The 27193-nt window shown below is 33.6% G+C and overlaps 1 protein-coding gene and 1 pseudogene across 1 annotated transcript; both read right to left on the reverse strand.

The window, feature by feature from the left end:
• Positions 1-557: 557 nt before the first annotated feature.
• Positions 558-2500, reverse strand: LOC143609854 (putative E3 ubiquitin-protein ligase RHG1A). The gene is made up of 5 exons (XM_077084496.1): positions 2138-2500; positions 1845-1991; positions 1610-1708; positions 960-1112; positions 558-852 (listed from the first exon to the last, which is right to left on the reverse strand). Exons 1-5 carry the CDS (start codon positions 2498-2500, stop codon positions 718-720), a joined length of 897 nt encoding a protein of 298 aa, XP_076940611.1. The 3' UTR covers positions 558-717.
• A 13596-nt stretch (positions 2501-16096) lies between these two features.
• LOC143609856 (receptor protein kinase-like protein ZAR1) lies at positions 16097-19120 on the reverse strand (annotated as a pseudogene).
• Positions 19121-27193: the final 8073 nt, after the last annotated feature.

Below are 27193 nucleotides of genomic sequence, written 5' to 3' on the forward strand. Positions count from 1 at the left end.
AGTTTAAGACCTGACATGAAAAAGAAAAAAACGTTTTCTTTTTACCTCAAACTGATTTATAGCTAAATCCGAATAGAATATTTGATAGGTTTATATATTTTTCCTCTTAAACCAGTTTAAGGCATGCACGGGTTTTTGACCAATCATTGACTAGACCGGTTTGAGGTCATTACCAATTTGTACGCCTCTGCTTATAATTTAATTGTATTTGATTGTAAAGTAAATGAAGATTCAGTACGGATACTTGAAAATGAGAGTAATAAAAGTTCTAGGTACGTTTTAATGGCAATAATTATAACAGAAAGACAGATTAGCGGGCAACAAGCTGCGCAACAACCCTCTTTTTGAATGGCAATATAAACGTCTCATACGTTTTAATTTAGATCTAACGACTGATATAAGTAAGTTTGGGGTGATCTAAATAACTAGATAACAAAAGTAAACCTCTTCAACTGATCATCAAATGTAGGTTATCTAAATAACTCACAAAATTAAGTTACTATTATTTAATGTATCAAGCTTCTTCATTCAATGAAAACAAGATAACATGATATAACTTTTACAAATAAAAATCAACAACGGTAACATAGAAGACTAGTGAGTAGTGACACAAATTGATTTATTATACTTGGCGTGAATAAAATCCGAAAACTTCTTTTAAACTTAACATAGAAAAAACTTGATATATATACCCCGGGAAGGACTCGTGATGGTTGATCACTTGTCGGGTTTAGCCACAGTTTTGCAAATCGGGCATTCGTTTTTCCTTAGAAGCCATTGTTTTATGCAGTCTAAGTGATGGTAATGACCGCATTCGAGTCTTCCCAAATCTTCATCACCCTTACATTCCTCCTACAAAAAAAATGCATACCTTCATTTATGAACTTATGTTTTAACTTTTAAAAGATTATATCATTATAGATATGAAATATATATGTTAAAAAGTTAGATGTACTCACTTGACATATGCTACATTTGGAGTCTTTGACTTTCGAGTTAAAGTCAACGGACTTAATAAACGATTTCTTGGGTCTTTTTAAACATTCGAGTATTTCATCTTCTTGCAAACCACCGTCGACGTACCCAATTCTGTCACTGAGTTCCATTAGTTCCTGCATAAAAATGGTGAATTGTTTTGACTTTTTTATGGAGTCAATGCTTAAATGAAGGAAATACCTCTAACTAGTGGTGTCCATGATTTAGTCTAAAAATCATGAACCGTGAAATCGTCCAAACCGGTCATTTTGGTTTCACGATCATTTTTTTTTTCAGTTCGTCGGGTTAGGAAAATTACAAACCTTTTAAACACCTTGTTTTACGGTATACTTGAAACCAGTCGGAAAAAACGAACCATAAAATTTTGAACTACGCAACATCACTATATGTACATTTTAACTATCACTTTTTGATTATTTTATGCATTTTTTTTGCTATAGGAAACCAATAAACCCAAATTGTGAAAACAAATCAGAGTCAAACTATTAGTAAACGGTTTGGTTTTAATTTTCAATGATTGGTTTTTGTTTACAATGGTAAAAAAAGACGTTACTAACTGTTTGACTTATGAATTATTCTAAAGCTGTCACAACCAGACCATAAACATGCTTACCTCATATGACATGAGATCCGCGTTGATCCTCCACGCTCCAAATCGATCGCTCCCTTCTATTCTCCCGTCCAACAATGGATTATGTTCAATCATCACAATCTACAAATCTCATAGTATAGTTTATGTCAAAGTTATTACCAAAATTATTACTATTACTATTTATGTTATTACTATTATTTTTAGTAGTAAATATTAAGGAAAATGGATATTCTAAATAGAATTCCCAAACTCAAACCTCGGAGATTCCTCCGGGAGAACGACGAGGAAGTCGATTATACTGTCTGGAATCAGACACATTCGATCTTAACAAACCCGCATCTTCAATTTGTACAACATTCAACGGTTGTTCATGATCCGTCGCTTGCCTTGAAGCACGAGAACGCTAAAAAAATAAATTAAAAAATAAAAAATAACATTACAAAAAAAACTTAACCTTTTTTAATTTTTTTCATCGTCCTATTTAGTTGCTTACTAGCTAGTTTTTTATAATACAGCTGTCATTCTAAAAAAAAAAAAAAAAACGCTTACCTGTCTATGATTTCTTCGATTCGTATCAGCACTACTACTAGTACTCTGTGCAACATCATATGCAAACCCTACACCTGGAGGAGTACAACAAACATTCTCGGAGCACAATCTCCTGCTCCGCCTCCTCTTTCTCCTCTTCCTCCTCCTCGTCCTCTCTGTAGACCCAGGAGGGACCACAGTCACCGCAGACGACGAAAACCTTCCACATCCCAAATCCACAAGCCCCAAAAACCCAAACAACTTCTTCCTACGAGGAACACGGTCCTCGTTGGATTCGGTTACACGATTAACAACATTTGGGGTTGGTGGGTGTGATTTGATTCTTGGTTTGTTTTGATGTTTTGCATGTCCGGTACTAGCCATGGTTTGGTTTGATAGATGTCGGTGAGATTAATGAAGATTGAATTAAGGTGAATATGATGCCTTGTGGAGACTGGAGATATGACTAGTAAATGGTGTGGGTACGTTTGTCGTCACCTTTGTTTTGTATTCTTTGGTGATTAGCTTTGGAGGTTTGCCATGCAGACAAAAATATTATGAGGAGTTTGAAATTTTATTTAATTTGAATACAACCTGCCCCACGATGTCTCTTGGGGTACTATTGTATAACAAAAATATTATGAGGAGTTTGAAATTTTATTTAATTTGAATACAACCTGCCCCACGATGTCTCTTGGGGTACTATTGTATAATATGTATATCATGGTTTTAATTATATTATAACTTATTTTAGAATATATTTGTATAAGTTAAGACTAGGGCTGTCACTTTTACCTAAAACCCGAAACTGAACCTGTAAAAATCTGTACTTGAACTAAGCCTACTTGAACTCGAAACGAAGTATTTTGGGTTGATTGTTGGGTCTGACTTATGGGTTTCGGGTCAACCCGAATAAACTTTTAGTTTTATAAACTAAATAAATTTTTATGTATAATAGGCTAAGTCTTAGCCACTAAAGTTGTCCTAATCGATTTTTGTTGTTTCACCTATTATGGATTGATGGTTTACTGTTAATTCATGTTTTCCGTTTATGACTAATACAACCGTAATCGAACAACCAAATCACCTTTGATTAAAGACGATTATGGTTGGATGAGTTTTACACTTCTTTTAAATTGTTTTATTAGATTATGTTGATTTATTATTTGGTTATTTACATTACAAGCAAAGAATAGTGTGTTTTTATTTTATTTTAGCATTGTGGTTTTTTTTCTATGATACTCGAAATCCAATTAACTCAACTCGAAAAAACCCGAACCTGAATTATCCAAACCCGAAAACAAACCGGAAGAACACCTATGATTAAGACAGAACTTCGAATAAGTAGCAAATATTAATAATCAGCATTCTTTAATTAGTGTTTTAATGGTAATTCATAAGGTGTGGCAGGCCTGGGGGGGCACTTAGGGCCTGATCTCACAATTAGGAAAAATTATATACGGAAGCCTTTTTTTCGTACTAGCTTGGGGCACTTGAAATCTCGGATATAAACTGCTGGGAGGCATTTACATAACTGCTTTGTGCATTGTAATTAATACAACACGCTAGCAAATATTTGGTTCTCGCATAATTTTTCAATAGTACAACTGTTGTATTGTTGTTTCCTACAATACAAAATGCGAAAAGTCGCTAAATATGTTTTAAGTGAACCTTATCTAACACATGGGCACAAACACAACGATTTTTATGTTGGTTTTGTTTCTTTATCTTCTGTTATATATTATTATTTTTTAGAACGGCTAAATGTTACACTTTAGAGTGTTTAAACCTTTGGCCTCCCATGTTTTGTTTTATTTTATTTTATATGTATATAAATATAATTTGTTTCCAAAAAAATTGGGATTATATTGTTTTCAGCAATTTAGAAGAAATTGAAAATTATCCTAGCATTGGAAAACTAGAATATCATGGTGTGAATTCACATGACAACAATATATGTAGTAAATGACTTTGATAGTTACCGAGAGATACTAAACATCCAAACATCTATGATTCTATGAAGACAAGTACGAATTTATGTAAAGACAAAATAACTTAAGTCTTCATTCGGTTCAAAAGAACAAAAATGCTTATGGAAAACTATGTTTCATGAGAAAACTTTTGCTTATAAGTTATATATAGATTGAACCTAGCCACCTAGGTAGTAACTAAAAGTAGTTCTATGTATATGCATGAGAATGCTATGTTCTGGTGACGGATGAAGAAAAAAAGTTTATGAGTGGCGCGGACTACACTCAACCTATGATAGATTTAACCATGTCTGGTTAACTCGATTATATGCCAAACTCATGTGATCAACCGCTATTTTATATGTTGATAAATAAGCATTGATGATCTTGTTGGCAAATAAAAGTGTTGATGTTTTGTTATTCGTCCATGTGCATGGTATCAAGAATTAAACTTTTTAGTATCACAAAGTTGGCCAAATTAATATAATTGTAGGGTAAAGACATAAAAGCAAAACTTTTATAATGCCATTATATTAGATATTATGAATAGATTTGAAAAGGATTTAATGATATTCTAGTGCTAAAAATAAGACAATGTGTAGTCAAAATGTCTTACTCTTAGGCATTTTACGTCATGTGGTATCTCCATTGACAATTAAGAATTTTGCAAAAAGTGGTGTAGTGGGCAAAACGCCACAGCTCTCCTACAATAATTACATATATTCTCATCTCTCCATTTCTCACACACAATTTTTATTAAAACTTGAGCCGAAATCGCGTTTTGTAGGAAATGCTTAAGCAAAAATGCCAAAGGAAAAAGCCCCGGGGGGGGGGGGTCCCCGACATTTTGTGGCCAAAACGCCACAGCTGGCAGGGACTACGGATGGTCTAAGCAAGATTTACATACAAGCCAATAACAAACTTAATATTCTTCGGGTCAGTTTATTGCTAATTATAAACAAAATAGAGCTTTACACCTCATTTGAATATGACCTTACTTTTAAAAATATGTAAATACATATTTAATGTATATTATGTTCACTTTGAGAATTACAAATAAATAAATAAATACGATGCTAGTTTAGTGGTAAGCTCTAGTCTTACTCTCGGGTAATGCAGGTTCAAATCGCATAGTATCTAATGTTTTCAAATCGTGTATTTTATCATGAAAATTGATAGAGTTTGAACCAACATTTTTTTAAAACAAAAATGTTGCAGTTTTTCTTTTCGTTTTAGGTCTCTAAAATGATTGGGCCGACCTTGATATTCTCATATGACATATCATATTTTTTCCATTGCTGGGGCATACATTATAATGCCTACCTTAATGAAAAATGGATATTATATGAATCCGTAAAATGTGTTGCATTGACAATTTAGGAAATTGGTCTCTCAAATGTTTGTGAAAAAAGAAGCAACAAGTCACACTACATAAATGATGTGGGGATGTGTAAATAGACTATGTAACCACTTTAAAGCTAGAAATGTTTAATATCTGCAATTCTAGTAAGCACGGGTGGACCTATGTGATGTCAAGGACAAGACTGTTCATTATTCGGTCCCAAACTGATTATATCAAAAAGCGAACTAAACCCAAATTAACTTTACTGTCTAGTTATAAACTACTAGAATGTAGCTCAGTCTGATTTTCAGTTGTTTTCGATTCAAGTAAAAAAACTCAAAACCAAATATACCGAACCGATTCAAGGAATGTAAAAGTTCTGATTTATAATATTCCGATAACTCGTTTAAATATAGGGTATAAGTCACTAAGTCTACTAAATCAATTTAGCTAGGGTTAAATATTAGAACAAATAGACAAATGAACAAGGTGGAAAGAAGGATAAAACAGAAGAAGATGTCATTATTTTTATATTTGGTTATATTAATGTTAAATAATATGTAAAGAATATTAGACATCTTAAATAATATAAAAGTGTTCGTGCATCATTATTTTAATCAACGTGGCTGGAGCCTGAAACTATAAGATAAAAAGAAGTATCAAAGAATATATTAGATTCTTAAGAGCAAGAAGAAGGCATCCAATGAGTCCCAAGTAACAATGTAAATTCCTCATTGAAGTTTTAAATTTTAATACTATTTTATAAAAAGAAGTTATAAGTTTTATAAATAATGTTTCATGTATAACGTGAGTTTCTTGTATAAACATTTAAACGTATGAAACATGTAGGATATTACTCGTATATTGTAGGGTGATGATACACGAGTAGCTTAAATTAAAAGTGATTTTAGACTAACCTTTTAACAGTTTGGATACAATATAGGTTAATTTAAGTGTCAGATATAGACAACTTGAATGCACAGTTCTAAAGGTGCGTTCAAAGCAATTATAAAAGCGTGTCTAGTATACATGACAAATTAGCTCGAGTTCTGTACGGAACAGCTATTAATTTATGCGATGAGTAATCTGTGAGCTACAATTATTTTGAGCTAACATTAATTTTTTATAGGGTGAAATCTGATTTATTTAAGAAATATTTTGTAAATTAAAGAGAAAATGGTGTGTAGCATCTATCGATTAAACTACAGTTTAATAACTAAAAATACTGATTAGCGTGTAACATAATTATAATAATTGCTATTAACATCTTTTGTACATAAAGATACAAGATTTTCTATTATAATTAGTATTTAAAATTTATAGTAAAAGTGTCAATATAATAGATTAAAACTATTCTGTATCATATTAAAATCATAGTTATCATGTTATTGTGAATGATTGTACAAGACAACTTAATAAAAGTAGTCTTACAATTTTTTTTAAACTTCTTGATTTTTTAGCCATGGTTTTGTGCTACTAGTTTAGCCAATGAACGAACACGATAACTTTCTGGGTGAGGGAGGTACCCTACTCGCCCAGAGTAATATTGGTTCACCTGCTAGGTGTGAAATTGGGTTCAAGTTTGAGTATCGAAACTCATGGGGTTGGAGTGTGGCCCGTGGGTGGATGGAGCAAAACGTCAAGCGAGTACGAGAATTGGGTCCTAGCACACCGTTGTTGAGGTCCTTGAGGAACATCCTGCCGGCCTAATAATGGCCTTGTTTTTTTATGAACGACCAACAAAAACTTTATTATATAAACAAAACCAACACCTAGCAAGAAGCTAGCTAGCAACACGAAAACAATAAAAAAAGTACAACTAGCTCAAACTACAAACCACCCAATTATGTTACAAAATTAAAATAACACGAACTCTCCCACGATAAGTTCCATATTCTTTGACATATTATTCACCCATAAGAAGCTCAATGTTTTTATCTCGTTTATGATATTATTTATACCAGGATCTTTACAATCAAACACCAAAGAATTTTTCACCTTTTAGAGACACCAAATTGTAGTAAGACACACCGCATAAAACACCTTAGCCTTACGGGTAGGAAGGCTGAGACTATTGACTATTGACTTATTGAGGTCTAATACTCTAATATACCATTTTCTAGTTTTTGGGCCAGAATAATTTATTTCTATATTACTGTAGGCTTACATATCATACAATAGTGGAAAGTGGGAAACCAAACTTTGTTTTGGATAAGTTTTAGCGGCCCAATTCATTTTTTTTTTAAATAAATCAAACAAAATAGGTGTCGAAGCAATTTTATCACATATTCACATGTGTCTAAATAAAGGTTATGTCGCTTTTATTAAAAAGTAATAAAGTTTATTTACAAATAATTGTATGAAATACTATGCTTATAGATATAAAGTTTACTAGTTCCCTTCTATTAGACCTGTAATGGGAATTTGCAATTCATCCTTTAAAATTATGTGAGCGGAATTTGTAAATAATAATGTGAGGTTGTGAGTGGTTGAGAGTGTAAATTATATGGTGGAGAGTGAAATGTAGTTATTTTTTTTGTAAATTTAGAGAAACTTTGTTTGCCTTTATTTATTTTTTTAATATTTGTTGAATTGGTTGTAAGTAGAGAAGAGAGAAAATTGTAATGATAAATGTATAAAAATTATATTTATTTGAGCATGAGAGAGAAAACGTAATGTTTTTTAGTGTAATTATAGGGATATGAACGGGGACAAGCTATAAATGCTTAAAAAGTGTCGAAATTAAAGAAAACATAAACGAGATAACGAAACTCAAACTAAGGTGTGTGATAAGAAATGATAAGTGAACAAGCCTTAGTGACACTTGATAAGAGAAAATGTAGTGGCGACCACTATCATTATTTGTGCGAATATAGTGGTGATCACTAACACCACCAAAATTATACGCTAATTACTAATTAGCGAGAAGAAAAGTTTTCAATGCTCTCTCTATATCCATAGTGAGAAGTTTGTGTTTCAAGTGTTTTTTTTACTGTGCACAGTTACGACACTTAACATTTAAAAACGAGACAAAAATATTACAGTAAATTTTAGAATTACAGGTGAAAAAATAAAATAGACATGGACCAACTCAACAACATAATATTTTACAAGTTATTGAACTAAAAAGTAACATATTCACCTTTAAGTTTGTACACAACCTTTGTAATAAAGTGATTATATTTTACTTATATAGTTTAACATTAAATAATCCAATAATAATAATAATAATAACAACAAAATTATTAAAAAAAAAATATTATTGACTAGTATGATATGATAGTATTTCTTTTTCAAACACAAGAATGAAGAAAGTGTCATAAATAGATTTCTTGAGGCATGAATGACGGGTTAATTGTGGAGCCTCAACCATTTTCTAAGATTAGTTACATTCCGACAAAAATATCAAATGTATTTGAGAATTATAATCAAAGGATATATCATACTAAAGTCGAAAAAGACATGTAGACTAAGGGGGATGTGACAAAATATTCAACTATATTTTTTATACTTCATTATGATTATCTTATGGACTCAACTTTTTATTAAGTGATGTTACTTATTTCTATAAGATAACATATCCCACATCAAATGTTTGATATCAATTAACGACTATTTTAAAATTAAAATAGGTCTTACAATTATGAGATTTCATGAATCAAGACAACTAGAAAATCATAACTTAGATAACTGTATTATGTACTTATGTTTTATGATTAAAAGATTTCATGAATCAGGACAAGATAATACCATAACTTAAGGTAACCAAATTATTCCGCACCAGTGTTTATGGTTTAATTTAAAACCGGTAAAAGTGATCAAATCGATCAATTACCGGTTTGATTTTATGTACTTTTGTTTAATAATTGTTTGATTTGTGGACTAGTTCAAAAACCCGACAAGACCATTGACTTGAGACATATTACTCTTACAAGTTTTCTCTTTATTTCTGTACAATTATTTTTCTATTTATCTACAAATAATATGCTATAATTGTAGAAGTTGGAAACTGTTATAAACGTGTAAGAAAAGAAACATCCATGTGAATGGATGAACATTTTCAACACAAATTTAATGCATATGTTTCCTAAATAGTAAAAGTAGTTGTATATATATGAACCTTATGTAACAAAGGAAGCAGCAACAATCGAAAGTTACTGAATATATATCTCTCTCATGTTTTTTGTTTTTTGTCATCTTCAAATTGTTTAATACATTGATAGTCTTGTTATAATTTTAGTGGTAATATTATAACACGTTATCAGCACGAGCCGCTTATATCCTAACCAAGAAAGGTAATAGACACAAAGGTACCTATATAAGCATCATAAACACTTCTTTAATTATGTACATTAGATATATATCTATGCATATACATATACTAACTAATATACTGAGTAATAGCAATAATGTGTATAAACATTGTTATTAAAATTTGATAACTATTCTAACTTTTTTTTATATATGCACACTAATATCTCATTTAGAAGTTAGATTTATTTACACTAACAATTCTATTCTTATTATTGTGCATACTAATTATATATTTTATAAAATAAACTGTATTTAATATCTTATTTATTATTTTACTTTAAATAATTAATATTATATATTATATATATACACACACACAAACGGTAATGTTACCGTTATAAACGGTAATATAACCGTTATAAAAGGGTTATAAATTTTCACTATAAATAACCAATCATTAACCCCATTTCATTTACAACAAACATTCTTCTTATTAAATTTATCCAAGATAAAATTCTCAAAATGATTCACCCGGTTTTAATGTTGGTCACTATAATGCTTATACTACTTCTCATTCTAATTTTTAATCTCCCATCTGAAGATTTTGGCATTTTCTTTTTCTTTTATATGTTTATAGCTCTACCAATGTATTGTATCTCATTGTTGATTGATATATATGGATTCTAATATTTATCTTATTATTTGCTCTATTATGTTTAGCAACAAAATGTCAAATATAGCAAAACTCGAATTCCCTGCACTCAACATTTCTGGAGAAAATTATATGTCTTGGACAGCAAATGTCAAAAGACATTTAAAATCTATGGATGTGTTAGACGCAATCCAAGAATACAATGATTGCTCTGACCAGGATAAAGCAAGAGCTGATGTTTTCATCCATAAACATATTGATGAATTACTACAGCATGAGTATTTTAATTATGATAACCCATATATGATATGGGAAGATTTGAAAAGCAGATTCGGTCATCTAAAGGAAGTTTTACTTCCTACTTCTAGAGATGAATGGAACAGTCTTAGGTTCCAAGATTTTAAGAGGGTAAATGATTACACCTCTGCTTTATACCGAATTTGTTCAAAGCTAGAATTTTGTGGGTATCCCGTAACAGAGGAAGAAAAGTTAGAGAAAACTTTCTCCACGTTTCATGCATCAAATATAAACTTGCAAACACATTATCGTTTGCAGAATTTTAAGAGATACTCTGATCTAAATGCATTACTCCTTGTAGCAGAGAAAAATAATGAATTATTGATGAAAAATCATCAATCTCGTCCCACGGGTTCATTAGCCATACCAGAAGCACATGTTGCTCACAAAAGTTCTCATAAAAATTCTGTTCATAAATGGGAACAAAGTCGAGGACGAGGCCGAGGACGTGGACGTGATCATTTTGACAAAAGGCATTTTAATGATCGTAAGCATCCATTCAAATGGAACAATAACTCTTACGGTCGTGGTCGTAGCCGTGGTCGTGGTCGTAACCAGAGAGCCAATAATTATCATGTCCCACACAATACCAATTCCAACCACCAAAATAAATGGAATGAAGCTGGTATGTCCGAAAACAATGGCACTTCATGTTTTAGATGTGGAAGTACAAACCACTGGGCAAAGGCTTGTCGCACAGCTCCACATCTGTGTGAACTGTACCAAGCCTCTCTGAAAGGAAAAGAGAAAGAAGTGAACCATGTTGATAACTTTAATAATATCAATGCTGAGCTGAGCGTTGAAGACTTTGGGGTAGAACTTTGAAACAAAGTTGCTTGACTACTATAATTAGATGCAGTTATTAAGTGTGTTCTCATTATCTTTAATTATGTAGTTCCTCTTTCATGTACTACTTGTGTTTCAATTAAATAAAGTTCTTATTAAAATATCATATGTCTTCGCTATATACTTATTTTTTCTTTCTTAATATTTTTTCAAGATTTAAAACGAAAATCACCGGAGCACAAGATCAAACAAATGAAGAAGATATATGTACAGCGGATAGTGGAGCCACGCATACTATACTTAGATCTAAAAAATATTTTTATAAACTGAAACCAACAAAAGGGATCATCAATACAATATCAGGTCCTACAAACTTGATAGAAGGAGTGGGAAAAGCTAATTTAGCATTACCAAATGGTACAAAGCTCAAAATAGAAAATGCTTTATTTTCCCCAAAATCAACAAGAAATTTGTTGAGTTTCAGAAGCATATATCATAATGGATATGATACTCAGTCAAGGACTGTTAGTAATGAAAAATATTTGCATATCATAAGCAAAGATCAAATATAGGAAAAATTGCCAATGCTCCATTCTGGTTTGCATTATACATATATAAATGTGCCTCAAGCACATATGGCAGTCAAAGAAAATTGTTGCGATTCTGGTATCATAAACTTATGGCATGACAGATTAGGCCATCCAGGATCCACAATGATGAAAAGGATCATTGAAAATACACATGGGCATCCACTGAAAGGTCAAAAGATCCATAAAATAGATAAAATGCCTCAATGTACATCTTGTTCTCTTGGAAAAATAATTACAAGGCCTTCGCCATTAAAAGTCGATAAAGAAACACCAATTTTTCTTGAAAGAATTTAAGGTGACATATGCGGACCAATTCATCCACCATGTGGACCATTTAGATACTTCATGGTCTTAATAGACGCATCTAGCAGATTGTCTAATATCTCTTTATTATCGACTCGTAATGTTGCTTTTGCAAAATTTCTTGCTCAAATTATCAAATTACGTGCACATTTTCCGGATTATACCATTAAAAGAGTAAGGCTTGATAATGCGGGAGAATTTACATCACATGCTTTTGATGATTATTGCATGTCTGTGGGGATTGTTGTAGAACACCCTGTTGCTCATGTACACACACAAAATGACTTAGCCGAGTCGTTGATCAAACGCCTACAGCTAATAGCTAGACCATTAATAATGAGGACAAAACTCCCTGTTTCTATTTGGGGCCATGCAATTATGCATGCTGGATCATTAATCCGCGTGAGACCAAGTGCAAATCATAAATACTCTCCCACACAACTTGTTTCTGGAAATGAGCCAAATATCTCTCATCTTATAATTTTTGGTTGTGCTGTGTATGTTCCTATTGCACCACAACGCACAAAAATGGGTCCCCAAAGAAGGTTGGGAATATATGTTGGATATGAAACATCTTCCATCATAAGATACCTTGAACCTTTAACAGGTGATGTATTTACAGCACGTTTTGCTGATTGTCATTTTAACGAGACAATGTTCCCGACATTAGGGGGAGAAATGAAAAAGCAAGAAAGAGATATATCATGGTGTGTGCCATCATTGTTACACCTAGACCCAAGATCAAAACAAAGTGTAGACAGAGGTTCAAAAAATAATACATCTACAAGAAATTGCAAATCAGTTACCTGATGCATTTACTGATATAAACAGGGTCACTAAATCTCATATACCAGCTGCTAATGCTCCAGCTCGAGTTGAGATTCCAAGCAAGCAAAACCATAATAATGCACCTCATGAATCTCAAAAACGTTTAAAACGTGGAAGGCCAATCGGTTCAAAGGATAAAAATCCTCGAAAAAGAAAGGGTTCTGAGAAGGATACTGACCCTAAGGAAGGAATGATTGACAAAACCTTCCCTCAGGAAAGAATAAATGATATAACATTTCCTCAGGAAGAAATAAATGGTTCCAATAAAGAATTGTCAATAAACTATGGTAAATCACATATAATGTGGATCGAGATGAAATGGAAAATATTGATGATATATTTTCTTATTCTGTGGCAAGCGATATCATGGAAGAAAATGATGACCCTGAACCAAAATCTGTAGATGATTGTAAAAATCGACAAGATTGGAACAAATGGAAAGATGCTATGCAAGCTGAATTAAACTCACTAAACAATCGAAAGGTTTTTGGACCTATTATCATTACACCAAAGTCAATGAAACCTGTAGGATATAAATGGGTTTTTGTGAGAAAACGAAATGAGAAAAATGAAGTTACAAGATATAAAGCAAGACTTGTATCTCAAGGTTTTTCTCAGAGGCCAGGAATTGACTATGAAGAAACGTATTCTCCTGTCATGGATGCTATTACGTTTAGATATTTAATCAGCTTAGCAGTCTCTAAAAATTTAGAGATGCGCCTTATGGATGTTGTCACAGCTTACTTGTATGGATCACTAGATAGTGACATCTATATGAAAATTCCCGAAGGATTTAAACTCCCCGATGCAATAAGCTCAAAGCCTAAGGAAATGTATTCCATCAAATTACAAAGATCCTTGTATGGATTGAAACAATCTGGAAGGATGTGGTACAATCGTTTGAGTGATTATTTGATAAGCAAAGGATACACAAATAATCTTATTTGTCCATGTGTCTTCATCAAGAAGACAACATCAGGATATGTGATCATAGCTGTGTATGTTGACGATCTAAATTTAATTGGGACACAAAAAGAAATTAATGAAGCAATTGCTCTTTTAAAGAAAGAATTCGAAATGAAAGATCTTGGAAAAACCAAATATTGTCTTGGTTTACAAATTGAGCATATGCATAATGGGATACTTGTGCATCAGTCAACTTATACTGAGAAACTCTTAAAACGTTTCAATATGGACAAAGCAAATCCTTTAAGCACACCGATGGTTGTTAGATCACTCAATGTTGACAATGATCCATTTCGTCCTTGCGAAGATAATGAAGAGATTCTTGGTCCCGAAGTACCATACCTCAGTGCAATTGGAGCACTTATGTATCTTACTAACTGTACAAGGCCTGACATTTCTTTTGCAGTTAATTTATTGGCAAGATTCAGTTCATCCCCTACTAAAAGACATTGGAATGGCATTAAACATATTTTTCGGTATTTAAAAGGAACTGTTGATTTAGGTTTATTTTATCCTAACGATTCAAAAGAAGGGTTAGTTGGTTATGCAGATGCAGGTTATTTATCTGATCCCCATAAAGCAAAATCTCAAACTGGATATGTATTTAAGAATGGAGGAACTGCGATTTCATGGCGTTCTCAGAAACAAACACTCATTGCAACATCTTCAAATCATGCTGAAGTTATTGCATTGCATGAAGCTTCAAGAGAATGTGTATGGTTAAGATCTATATCACGACACATATTGATTTCTTGTGGACTAGAGAAAGATCGAATTCCAACTCCTATCTATGAAGATAATGCAGCTTGTGTCTCGCAAATGAAGGAAGGATATATCAAAAGTAACAGAACAAAGCATATACCACCAAGATACTTTGAGTATACTCGAGACCTTATTAAAGACAATCAGGTTGAAATAAGATATGTCCAGTCCAGCAACAACTCAGCTGATCTTTTCACAAAAGCACTTCCCACAGCAACATTCAGGAAACATGTTCATGATATTGGCATGCGCCATGTACGAACAATGTAACGACCTGCAATTTGAGGGGGAGCTATATAGTGCACTCTTTTTCCCTTAGCTAAAGTTTTTTCCCATTGGGTTTTCCTTTAGCAAGGTTTTTAATGAGGCAGCGAAGTTTGAAAATGTTTCATCCAAGGGGGAGTGTTATAAACGTGTAAGAAAAGAAACATCCATGTGAATGGATGAACATTTTCAACACAAATTTAATGCATATGTTTCCTAAATAGTAAAAGTAGTTGTATATATATGAACCTTATGTAACAAAGGAAGCAACAACAATCGAAAGTTACTGAATATATCTCTCTCTCTCATGTTTTTGTTTTTTGTCATCTTCAAATTGTTTAATACATTGATAGTCTTGTTATAATTTTAGTGGTAATATTATAACAGAAACCAAATTAACATAAATGTTTTGTTCTGTAAACATAACACTACTTCCGTTCAAGAACACCAACAAAGACACCTAGTAAACTTTCTGTTTATCATCACCATTTTCTAATTTACATTTTATAATAAAAAACTTTATAAAAAATTAATTAACTTAGTTATAATAAACATTCATTTTATTAGATGAGGACTCGAAAACCAGGGGTTATGTCATTCAGAAGAAACTTTGTGAACGTTCTAAACTAGGGGCAAGTCTATCTGTCACCACCCTATAATCATACCATAGACTGTCGTCGTTTTAACAAAAAGTTTCAAACAACTGCAATGAATTAAAAGAATTATATAAAATAAAAGAAAGCAGTATAAAATTTAATATTATATAAATAAATCTTTTTAAATTCAAACTAAAACTAAAACTACGTATATTATTATCATATTAATTTAGTTATTTTTTTCACTAAATACAAAAATTAGTTTAAAATGAAAAAATAAACTCAACCCAGCGGCCTAACCCACCCCTCATAGAACCCCGTCTGAACCAACCCACCCCTCTAGAACCCCACCTATTCAGACATACCTATCTTCACGGGCCACCAGCTCCGACCCTACCCCTCCGCGCTTCTTCATCTCACTACACGGGCGCCTCATGGGCATTGGGTTAAAGACGGTCCGGGCTGATTATCAGCCCGAACTGTAAAGCTGAAACCAAATATGGTTTTGACATCATATACATATTCCAAAATATACATTAAAATTAAAGAATAAAAATTCAACTGACCGTTAAAGAAACAAACAAAATAATATTAATAATAAATATAAAACATGGAAACAAAATATCATCAGATTTACATCACACACCCTTCAACTATCCAAACATGCCAAAACCACCCCAACACTTTGAATTTGTTAACACTCTGTTCTTAACATGCATTCATTAGTGGCTTAACCTGTCCAAAATATCAGCTACATGTCTCATTGATGGTCTTCTTTCCGGGTTACTTTGCGTGCACCCGATCGCAATCTTTAAAACCGCGATCATCTCCTCTTCTCTATCCACATCCTCAGCCAACCCCGGGTCCAAAACATCCAAAAACGGTCTCTTTTTCTCGATACACAACTGGATCCACCGAACAATATCCATTTCCTCGAGGCCCACTTGCACAACGGGCTTTTGGCCCGTTAACATTTCGAGTAAAACGACGCCAAACGAGTAAACGTCCCACTTTTGTGATGGTTTCACCACTTTGAAAGCCTCGGGTGCTTGATAATATGAAGCGAGAGTGTTGGAAGCCGATGCTGACGTGGCGGTTGTGGTTGCGGTTTCTGAGATCATGCGGTTGGATTGGAGTGTCGGTGTGTTGCCACTGGCTATGTTAGCCAAACGGCTAAGACCGAAGTCGGAGATTTGAGGCTCCATGTTTGGACCGAGTAATATGTTTGATGGTTTTAAGTCACCGTGGACGTATTTTTTCGGGCTGAATTCGTGTAGATAGGCTAGACCTTTTGCGGTCCCTCGCATTATCTTTAAACGTGCGCGCCAAGAAAGTGGCACCAAAGATGTCACCCCGGGAGTCCCTGAAAACAAGTTGACCTGTTTAATTCGTGTAATAAAACGATTCGACCCGCCAACGTGTTAACTTAACCCATTTATTACAAACCCCTAACCTGATTATTTTACAACTCAATTACTGTCCGCCAACCCGTTTAATATGCTTAGATAAATGGGTTAAACGGGTCGTGTTCGAGCTGACATTTTAACCCATTTAACTAAACGGGTCGACCCCGTTTAACCTGTTTATGACAATCCACTAACCCGATTATCATATTTTACAAGTTGATTACCATCTGCTAATCCGTTAGACACATTTAAATAAATGGGTTAAGCGGGTCGTGTTTTACTGTTTCGGGTTAACCCATCTAATTATACAAGTCGACCCACCAACTTGTTTACGACCCGTTTAACCCATTTATTACAACCCACTAACCCAATTAACACATTTTAAAACTTGATTAATGATTACAACCCGTCAATCCATTTGATACGTTTAAATAATGGTTAAACGGGCCGTGTTCTGGTTACACGATTTGAAGTATGTGCCATGTTCGGGTTGAATAATTCAACCGGCCAACAAAAACAGAACGTGTTAGATCGAAAGTTACCATGAATCGCGGTGCCAAGATTCCCATTCGGGACATAATCATAAATAAGCAACTTCTCGTCCACCGACCAATAATAAGCCCGTAAAGTCACAACATTCGGATGCTTTAGTCTTCCAATCGCTTCAACTTCGGTTTGAAACTCTTTATACCGTTGCGAACCGCCTTCGCCTAACCTTCTAACCGCCAACGTAAGCCCGTCTTCAAGCACAACCTTATAAACAATCCCAATCCCACTTTTCCCCAACACAAACGCCGAAGCCTTCAAAAGCTCATCCAAATCAAACCCTAACCGAGAATCCAACGCTACAAGCTCATACTGTTCGACATTTTCCGACAACGTTTCCGACTCGTCTTTCCTAAAACACAAACACTCGTTACCGTTACCATTACCGTTCCCGCCCCGACCGCCTCCTTTTTCATACCCGTTATTCTCTCTACCACAACCACACACTCTCGAATAACAATACGATAACACCAACCCGATCAAACATATCCCGATCACATCACTAACGATAATCGCCACCACGGTACCTCTACTCAACCCTTTCCGACCCGTTTGACCCGTTGACCCGTAAGACGAGTTTACACTCGAGTCACTAACATTCCCATTACAAAGATTCTTCAACGGCGGCCCGCATAACCCCGGGTTCCCGGTAAAAGCGGTCGGGCCACGGTTAACCAACGCGCCGGTTTGCGGGATCGGGAATGTAAACCTTTTCAGGAAAGTAACCAAGGGTACTTGGGATTGACCCACTAAACATATTATGAGACAGGTCAAGAGTGTCTTGTAAACTAGTCAAATTACCAAAATCTTTAGGGATTAAACCAGTGAACATATTATAAGAAACATCAAGTTTTTCAAGAAAATTAAAATTCAACCCGAACCCATCTGGGATTGACCCGGAAATATTATTATGACCCAACACAAGATTCTTTAACCTCCTAGAATTAACCAAAGAAATGGGTAATGACCCATTAAACATATTATCAGACAAGTCAAGTTTCTGAAGGTAATTAAGCTTACCAAGTTGATCTGGCACTGACCCAGATAACATATTCCCATAAAGCACCAAACTTTGAAGGTTTTGAGCATTGAAAAGATCAATTGGCAAGTGACCCATGAACTTATTGTTTCTTAAATTAAGGTGTCTGAGTTCAGAAAGTGAGCCAAGAGATGGTGAGATGGGGCCCACAAGATTCTTTTTGGGTATGCTTAGTGAGATGACTCTTTGGTCTTTGCATGCAATGCCATTCCATGTACATGGAGTGTCATTTGATGGGTTCCAGTTGGTTAATGAGCCATATGGGTCTTGGAGTATGGAGTGTTTGAAGGTTAAGAGTGTTTTGCCTTCATTGTTTAAGGAAGTTGTGATGTGGGTGTTGAGTAGAATCAAGAATATTGTAAGAGTGTGTAAAGGTTGCATTTTTTTTTTCAAGAAATCATGAAATTTGATGGATTTTTGGGTTGTTTTTGGGAAGAAAAGTTGCAGGTTTTAGAGAGAGAAGAGTTGTGTTGTGTGTGAAAGTGGTAGTGTGAGTATGGATTGAGTTGTTGGAGAGGTGGAGTGCATTGAAGAAGGTAAAGTCAAGCTGGTTTTTGCCTACTAGACATTGGTAATATTGTATATAGACTTTTACATTTTTTTAATTTTCTTTTATAGGATGAATTAATCTAAATTTTAATAGACTATAAGATCGTGTGTAGTGAGGTGTTTTCTTACTCACAAAGCCTCTAAAAATGCTGGAAACATTGCCCTCGGGGTGTTTTGGGCGTTTTGGGGGGGGGGGGGGGGGGGGGTAGGGCGCTCCTCACACATTGCTGGATGGGGGAGGAGATGAGGAATATGATTGGCTGCTTTATTTTCTTTTTCTTTTTAGTATAAAAAATAATAATAAAATATTAATGAGAAAATGATTTGAATGAGCTCCATCTACAACACCCCTTTTAGCCGAAAAACCTCTATGATGACGTGATGCAACATGACGTAAAACACCCCATAGGGGCTCTATCACTACACACGGTTTAAGGCCATTCGTAATGAGACATTTTGTAGGGTAGAAAGCCCTAAAACGTCGAAGTACACGATCGCCCTCGCATTTTGGGGCGTCTTGAGGATGAAATTTCTACAAAACGTTTGAAGTTAGAAGAAGGTTGGATCATGAGATCGTGGACCAATGGAGAAGAAAGGGGGGGGGGGGGTAGGTATTCCTTTCCATCATTACGTTTGGTCTAATAGGAAAAACTTGTTTTAATAGTCTAATCGTCTCACTCGCATAATTGTTATAGATATTTGTGATAATACGAGTATGATAATTATTGACAACGAAAGTAAAAGTTTGGTGTTTGAATACAAATTATGAGTATAAATTATTATTAGTTAATAATATTATAGTTTAAATTATTAAAATAAAATGACTACTTTACTTTAAGAATATGTCCTTATAATATAAAAGGAAAAACATTTAAATTTAAAATACTGTTTATATCATAAAATAGTTAAAACAATAGAGATTGTGATATGATTGATTCAACAAAAACAGTATAAAGAATAAAAGGTAATAATATTTGGGGAAAAAATCCAAGTTTATTCTAATGAGGAAAATATGTAACAAGTAACAAAATTAAATAACTATTAATGAAGATAATCATACGTTTCAATCAAATTAAATTTTCTTAATTACACCTTTTATTACACAGCTGTTACCATAACATCCAGCATCTTATTATAGTCATGGGGTATACTCTAACCAATTTTAATGGGTGTTGCTAACTGTACCTTTTCCCCTTCATTTTTATTAAACGTACCCCTTCCCTCAATTTTTGCATTAATACGATTTACACATTTTTTTTCTTTGCCATTTTGTTATCTTTTATCATCATTATTATTTTAGAAAGTTCTTTTTATTCTTTAAAGAGTTTTTTTTTCATATTATAAAACATTTTTGTTTTGTTTAATGAAAAAAAAAAGTATTTATGTAAAAAGCATTTTTTTTTTGTCTAAAAAGAAAAAAAAAACAATTTTTATCTGAAAAAACAGTTTTTTATAAGTTTTAATACTCTGAGTGTTTTTTAAGTAATTTTTAGAGAAAGCTTACATTTTCTTATAAAAAAATCACATTGTTTTTAATCAATAAAAGAGATTAAACAACATCACTTGATCAACAAGTTGTTCTTTTCTAATGTGACAATAATCTTATACTCCCGAACCTAACAAAATATATTCAAAAGGATTTTTTTGTCGGGCGGGAGACTTGTAATAAGATAAAAATATAAAAATCGTTTTATCGTATTTATAAAGACATTATATCATTATTTATTTAAATATATATTATAATGATAAAAATATTATTATTATGATAAAAAATAATAAACACAAAAAGAGAGAAAACAAAAAAAAAGCTTTACAAAAAATAATCAATATTACTATTATGATAAGCTTTACAAAAATAGTAATAATCAATATTACTATTAGATGGTAGTAATATGTCAAATAAAATTGTTAAATAATTTGAAAGTTTAGGGGATGGGGTATGATAGGTACACAAGGGAGGTACGTATAGCCTAACCCCATCTTAATTCTATATAAACTCCGCATCACTCATTTTTTTCTTTTTCAGTTCATGTCATACAAAGGAAATGGTTTAACTCATTTAAATTCATCTCTCTCCTATTAATACATAATTAAAATAACAAATCAATTATTATTAATACATAATTAATACATATTATACATTTTAACCCGTTAAAAATATAACCCATGACCTTTTATAAACGCTTAACACAAGTGGAGAGTCATATATGTTTTTCATGTTTCCGATATTATTACCATAAAGTTTCGCTGTTTTTTTTATTTTCAATGGTACATGTACGGGCAAATTCTTTTAGTTTGTGGTAGGTAGATATATTTTAAATTAAATACTTATCACATTCACAAAACAATATATTTAGTTTACATGTCGGTTGTAAATCGTTTCCGTTTATTTCAATGTACCTTTGTATTTGTATTATGCTTTTAAAAATAAACGGATCTAGTACTTCAGTCTCTGTTTTAAATTATAGGGATTAGAAAAAACCAAAAAACTATCATACATTATGTTTTTTAACTGACCAACGAATAAATCAAGGCTATCACGGGATACTCAATAGCAAATATTGATCTCATACGCCCACAATCGCAGACATCACAGAATATATAGCCAAAGCCCACCATATCCTATTCCGAGGAAAACCCGCTGCGCAAAGGTCCACTGCGTTAAAAGTAAAACGTGATTGAGATCGAATTCGAACTTGAGGACTTATATCTCTTGTCTAAATCTTCATTTCCCCTCAAATACCAGTTGAGATAAAATATATGTAATTCTATAATATTCAAATGGTTGAAACGTCTATATCAAATAGAGATATATTAGCATCAATCTATAAGTAACTTTTAAAGCTTATAAAACAGTGATTATAATATATAATAATCACACGTACAATGTTCCCAATTATTTCATGGATTACACTTATATTTACAACCACCATATTTTTGACTAACTCATGATAACACCAACATCCTTTGTTGAGTGATCAAATGATAAAACAAACAACATTTGGTCATCCAAATAAACGGTCCTGTTCTTTTGCAGCCTGTGGGTCCATGGACAAGTTTTATATATTATAATTTATATATATAGATATAGATACAGGTATACAAGCTCACGAGGGATCATAATGAAAAACCCAACTGTGAAAGAGAGGACCGTTTAGCTGTGTGGGCCGGTGGGGGCTCATGCCATATATGTGGTAATAAAAGGAAAAACATTTTAATAATAATGAGTATAAAAGTTATGAAATGTAAATAACAATTGTCAATTATCAATCGATATAGGATGGTAAGGTGGTTTAAGTTATGAAATAGAAGGTTATGAGTTTAAATCATATATATATAAATTGTAAAAATTTAATCGTTCGATATTATCGTAGGGCTTGACTAGAATTTCTTCGAATGCAAAAGCCAGGGCCGTCCTTGAGAGCGTTTAAAGTTTAAACAATTAAATTTTTAAATATGCTTATTGGGTTATGTTTGGGCTGTGCAAGTTTTTTTTATAATAATTGGCTTAATGAATTGGTTAATTTAATATTGAGAGTTATTTTATTATAATATTAAGGAAAAAGACGGCGGTGGACCGGTGGTTGGTTAATTGAGTTTAAACATTGAAATATACATTTTTTAAATAAGATTTGGGGCCTATGGTGGTGGTTGGTTGACGGTGAGGTAATTGGTGGTGGTGGTGGTGTCCATGTGGTGTTTTATGGCAAAAAAAACTCTCTGACTTTTTCGAACAAAAACGTTTTTTCGGCGACCTGAAACTAACGGCAAAAGGACTCTGTTAGTCGCATACCGTTAGGAACATATACGTTACATGTTGGGACAGTCAGTAGCCAATTCATTAGTTGGGACCCGTAGTGACCAAAAGACATTAAAATTTATGACATTATTATTACTGATCAACAAAATCAATATCTGCAAAACGAGGAGTATCAAATTATTTTATGGTAAAAAATTCATTTATTTCAGTTCTTTTGAAAGAACAAGAAGAAAACAAAGAAAACAGAGGATCTGTTGAATTTCAAGTAGTAAGTTTCACCAATAAGATACGAAGATTTACTTCACATTTGGAATTGCACAAAAAAGACTATTTATCTCAGAGTTCAAATCAATTGATATAGAACGGTAAGGTGGTTTAAGTTATGAAATAAAAGGACATGAGTTCAAATATCTCGCTCTCTCTCTCTCTCTCTCTCTCTCACACACACACACATATATATATGAAGTGCAAAAATTTAGTTGTTCGATATTATCGTAGGGCTTGACTAGAATTTCTTCGAATGTTAAAAGCCAGGGCCGTCTTTGAGAGCGTTTAAAGTTTAAACAATTAAATTTTTAAATGTGCTTATTGAGTTATGGTTTCGGTTATGCAAATTTTTTCAATGATAATTGGCATGAATTGGTTAATTGAGTTTAAACATTAAAATTTACATTTTTTAAATAAGATTTAGGGCCTATGGTGGTGGTTGGTTGGCGGTGAGTCAATTGGTGGTGGTGGAGGTTTCCATGTGGTGTTTTCCGACAAAAGAAATTGACTTTTCCAACCAAGAACGTTTTTCCGACGACCTAAAACTAACGATGTTAGGATACTGTTAGTCGCGGACCGTTAGGAACAAATACGTTAAAAGCTGGGACCGTCAGTAGCCAATCCGTTAGTTGGGACCGACAGTGACCAAAATAAGATTAATAAAAACCAATATACCTACTTTTTATCCATCACTACGTAAAAAACATATTGACTCACTCGACAAAGAATATAAGAGAGATAATTTATGCCAGTTTTACGCACCCTTATTGCCATAAATTTTCCCTTAATTTATTTTAAAAAAAGATAATATTGGTTTTAAATACTCTCAACTTTCACCCGTTGGCTAATAACACTCATAACTTTCGATTTGTTACCTACCACTCCCAAGTTTCATCCTATTTGTCTTTGTTACTTCCTCACTAATAGACAACTAATGTCATTAGTGTAATCCGTCAGAAATCATACTAGATTGTGGTATGCACTTCACAACCGTTAGAACACCCTTGCATCTTATTGATTGACCCTCTCTTTGCGCCAACTGGAACATGGAGCTGTTGCAGTCGCATTTGGTAACCTTAAATCAGAGGCCGCCACCGGCTACAACGGAACTCTAATTGTGCCACATCCTTCTTCTCTATTTTTGATTGTCTATTTTGCCGGAAAATTGGAATTTGACGGAAAATCGAGATTCCACTAACGACATTATCTGTCCGTTAGTTAAGAGTGACAAAAACAAATATGATAAAAGTTGGAATTGATGGGTAACAAATTGAAAATTAAAAGTGTTATCAGCTAATGAGTAAATGTTGAGAGTATTAAAACTAACATCACTACAAAACAGACTTTTATACCTAATATAAAAAATAGTATTCAAGTTATTAAAATGTTTAAATATTAATATGAATAGTGGGATAAAAATGGACATGTGTTTTTGGCAAATAGCCGTTTGTAATCAATGTAATGGGAGCCAAATAAAGAACCCTACTCATATTTTTAAGCTCCTTCCTGGATCTACTTTGTGGGGGAAATAAATAAATAAATACTACTTTCTTTATTTATCATGTCGACAATATAGTATTTGAAAGGAGAAATGGTTATAATAGTTAAGCTGTCTGGCAGAAATTAAATATGAAAAACATTATCAAACATCAAACAATTGTTTTTTTATGTTTTCAAATCATATTTCTCTGTTAACACTATAAATTAAAACGTTTATTGTTATATAATAGTTTTCAATATTTTTTATGAACATTTTGTCGATTATATGCCTTTTTATTTTGCAATCTTAAGTTTCATTTTGGTATTTAACATCGAACATCACTACTCAAAATGACCTAGGAATAATATTTGTATAACTATAAGTTTCTTTTAAGTTTTAAAGTGCCTATTTTCTTAATACACACATTAAGCATAAAAGAAAATTTTAGTTTGCAGTCATTCACATCACATGAATACATCAAATAATAAGGTTGTGTAGTGTCTAGCCGGGATCGCCATACTGGTGGTTGCGGCTCAAACCATGATCGACACTATTCCTAACCAATCACTCTTTGGTTTCTTATTTTCATATAAATTCAAAAATTAAAGTCTCATAAACCAAATTTTTTTGCTGCTATATAGATAAAATAACTTATTTTGGCAAAATTTTAGTTGACAGGCTGAGCCATACATATATGATTCTCATGCATATACATTCTTAAAAACCCTATTGAAACAAACTAAATAATAATAAAATTTGGACCACTTACTGATTTCCATAAATGAATGACGTGGACAACAGATTGATGGTTGTGCAACAATCAAACGATGTTAGACAACATTTTTTTTTTAGGAAAATTGGTTTTAAATAATCTAAATTATGGCCTATTGGTAAATATCAATCCCAACTTTACACTTGCTTACTGACAGTACCAACTACTTATGCATCTGTTTTTAACGGGCCGCGACTAACGGATGTTAACTCCGTTAGTTTTTGTCTGACGTGGCGATCCCAGTTGTCAAAAATCAGATTACGTGGACGTCTACGTGGTGGCTGACTGTGTATTTAAAATATATGTATATATAGAGAGATTTACTCTCTCTCCCTCCACCCCCTCTCTCTCTATCTCTCTTCATCTTCATCCACCATCACCGGCCCCATCTGTCACCACCATTTGCCCCCGGACCACCGCCATCGCACCCCTGTCACCACCATAAACCACTCCGATCATCTTCTCCGTTTCCGGCGAGACCACCATCAACCATCACCGCTCGGTCACCTGAACCACCACCGGACTACCTTCATATCTGCCAAAACCCTAATCCCAAGTGGATGTTGCGGTTTGATGACGTGAAGGGATGAGTCAGATAATGACGACTGTGAATAAAGGGGTTATAGGGTTATAACAACACCAAGTGGATGTTGCGGTTTGATGTTAGAACAATAATCATTAACTGTTGAATGCATTAATTGTTGTTTAAATTGGGGTGATTTGTGTGCAGATTTGGGTGTAATTATTGAGTTTGAAGACAGGGGATTAGGGTTTTGGCAGATATGAAGGTAGTCCGGTGGTGGTTCAGGTGACCGAGCGGTGATGGTTGATGGTGGTCTCGCCGGAAACGGAGAAGATGATCGGAGTGGTTTATGGTGGTGACAGGGGTGCGATGGCGGTGGTCCGGGGGCAAATGGTGGTGACAGGTGGGGCCGGTGATGGTGGATGAAGATGAAGAGAGATAGAGAGAGGGGAGGGGGTGGGGTGGGGGAGATGGGGGGGGGGGGGGAGAGAGAGTAAATCTCTCTATATATATACATATATTTTAAATACACAGTCAGCCGCCACGTAGACGTCCACATAATCTGATTTTTGACAGCCGGGATCGCCACGTCAGAGAAAAACTAACGGAGTTAACATCCGTTAGTCGCGACCCGTTAAAAACAGATGCATAAGTAGTTGGTACTGCCAGCAGACAAGTGTAAAGTTGGGATGGATATTTACTAATAGGCCATAGTTTGGATTATTTAAAACCAATTTTCCTTTTTTTTTGTCGAGATAAGTGTTCTAAACTTTATTGTTTTATATATTTGTAACATAGTACATATTCTTGATTAAAAAGTTAAGACTAAAGTATATATACTCAGACTCGTTTAGAAAGATACATATTATTTTACCGAGTGGTCACTTAGGAATATTTTACCGATGATTGTGACATCTGCCCCGATCCGACCCGACCCAGGTACCCGTTCTCTGACCCGATCTCTCTTTTATTATTTAATATTTATACTTATATTTTACTTTTAATAATAATATATATTTTCCTTCCCGCCTCTCTCTCTCTTTCTTTCCGCCGTCCCGTCCCTCTTCCTTCTCTCTTTCCGCCTTCTTTTCCCTCTTGTCGCCGTCCCACCCTTACGCTTTGTTT

This window comes from Bidens hawaiensis, unplaced genomic scaffold (genome assembly GCF_021521415.1).
Source record: "Bidens hawaiensis isolate Kalapana, Puna unplaced genomic scaffold, B.hawaiensis_p1.1 tig00017251_1, whole genome shotgun sequence".
NCBI classification, from domain to species: domain Eukaryota; kingdom Viridiplantae; phylum Streptophyta; class Magnoliopsida; order Asterales; family Asteraceae; genus Bidens; species Bidens hawaiensis.

Bases quoted from the DNA above. Each gene is read 5' to 3' on its own strand.
- LOC143609854 (XM_077084496.1), bottom strand. From the start codon at position 2,500: ATGGCTAGTACCGGACATGCAAAACATCAAAACAAACCAAGAATCAAA. The intron at 1,709-1,844 runs GTTTGAGTTTGG...TGAGATTTGTAG, and splicing joins CTCCCGGAGGAATCTCCGAG to ATTGTGATGATTGAACATAA. The intron at 1,113-1,609 runs GTAAGCATGTTT...ATTTTTATGCAG, and splicing joins CGGATCTCATGTCATATGAG to GAACTAATGGAACTCAGTGA.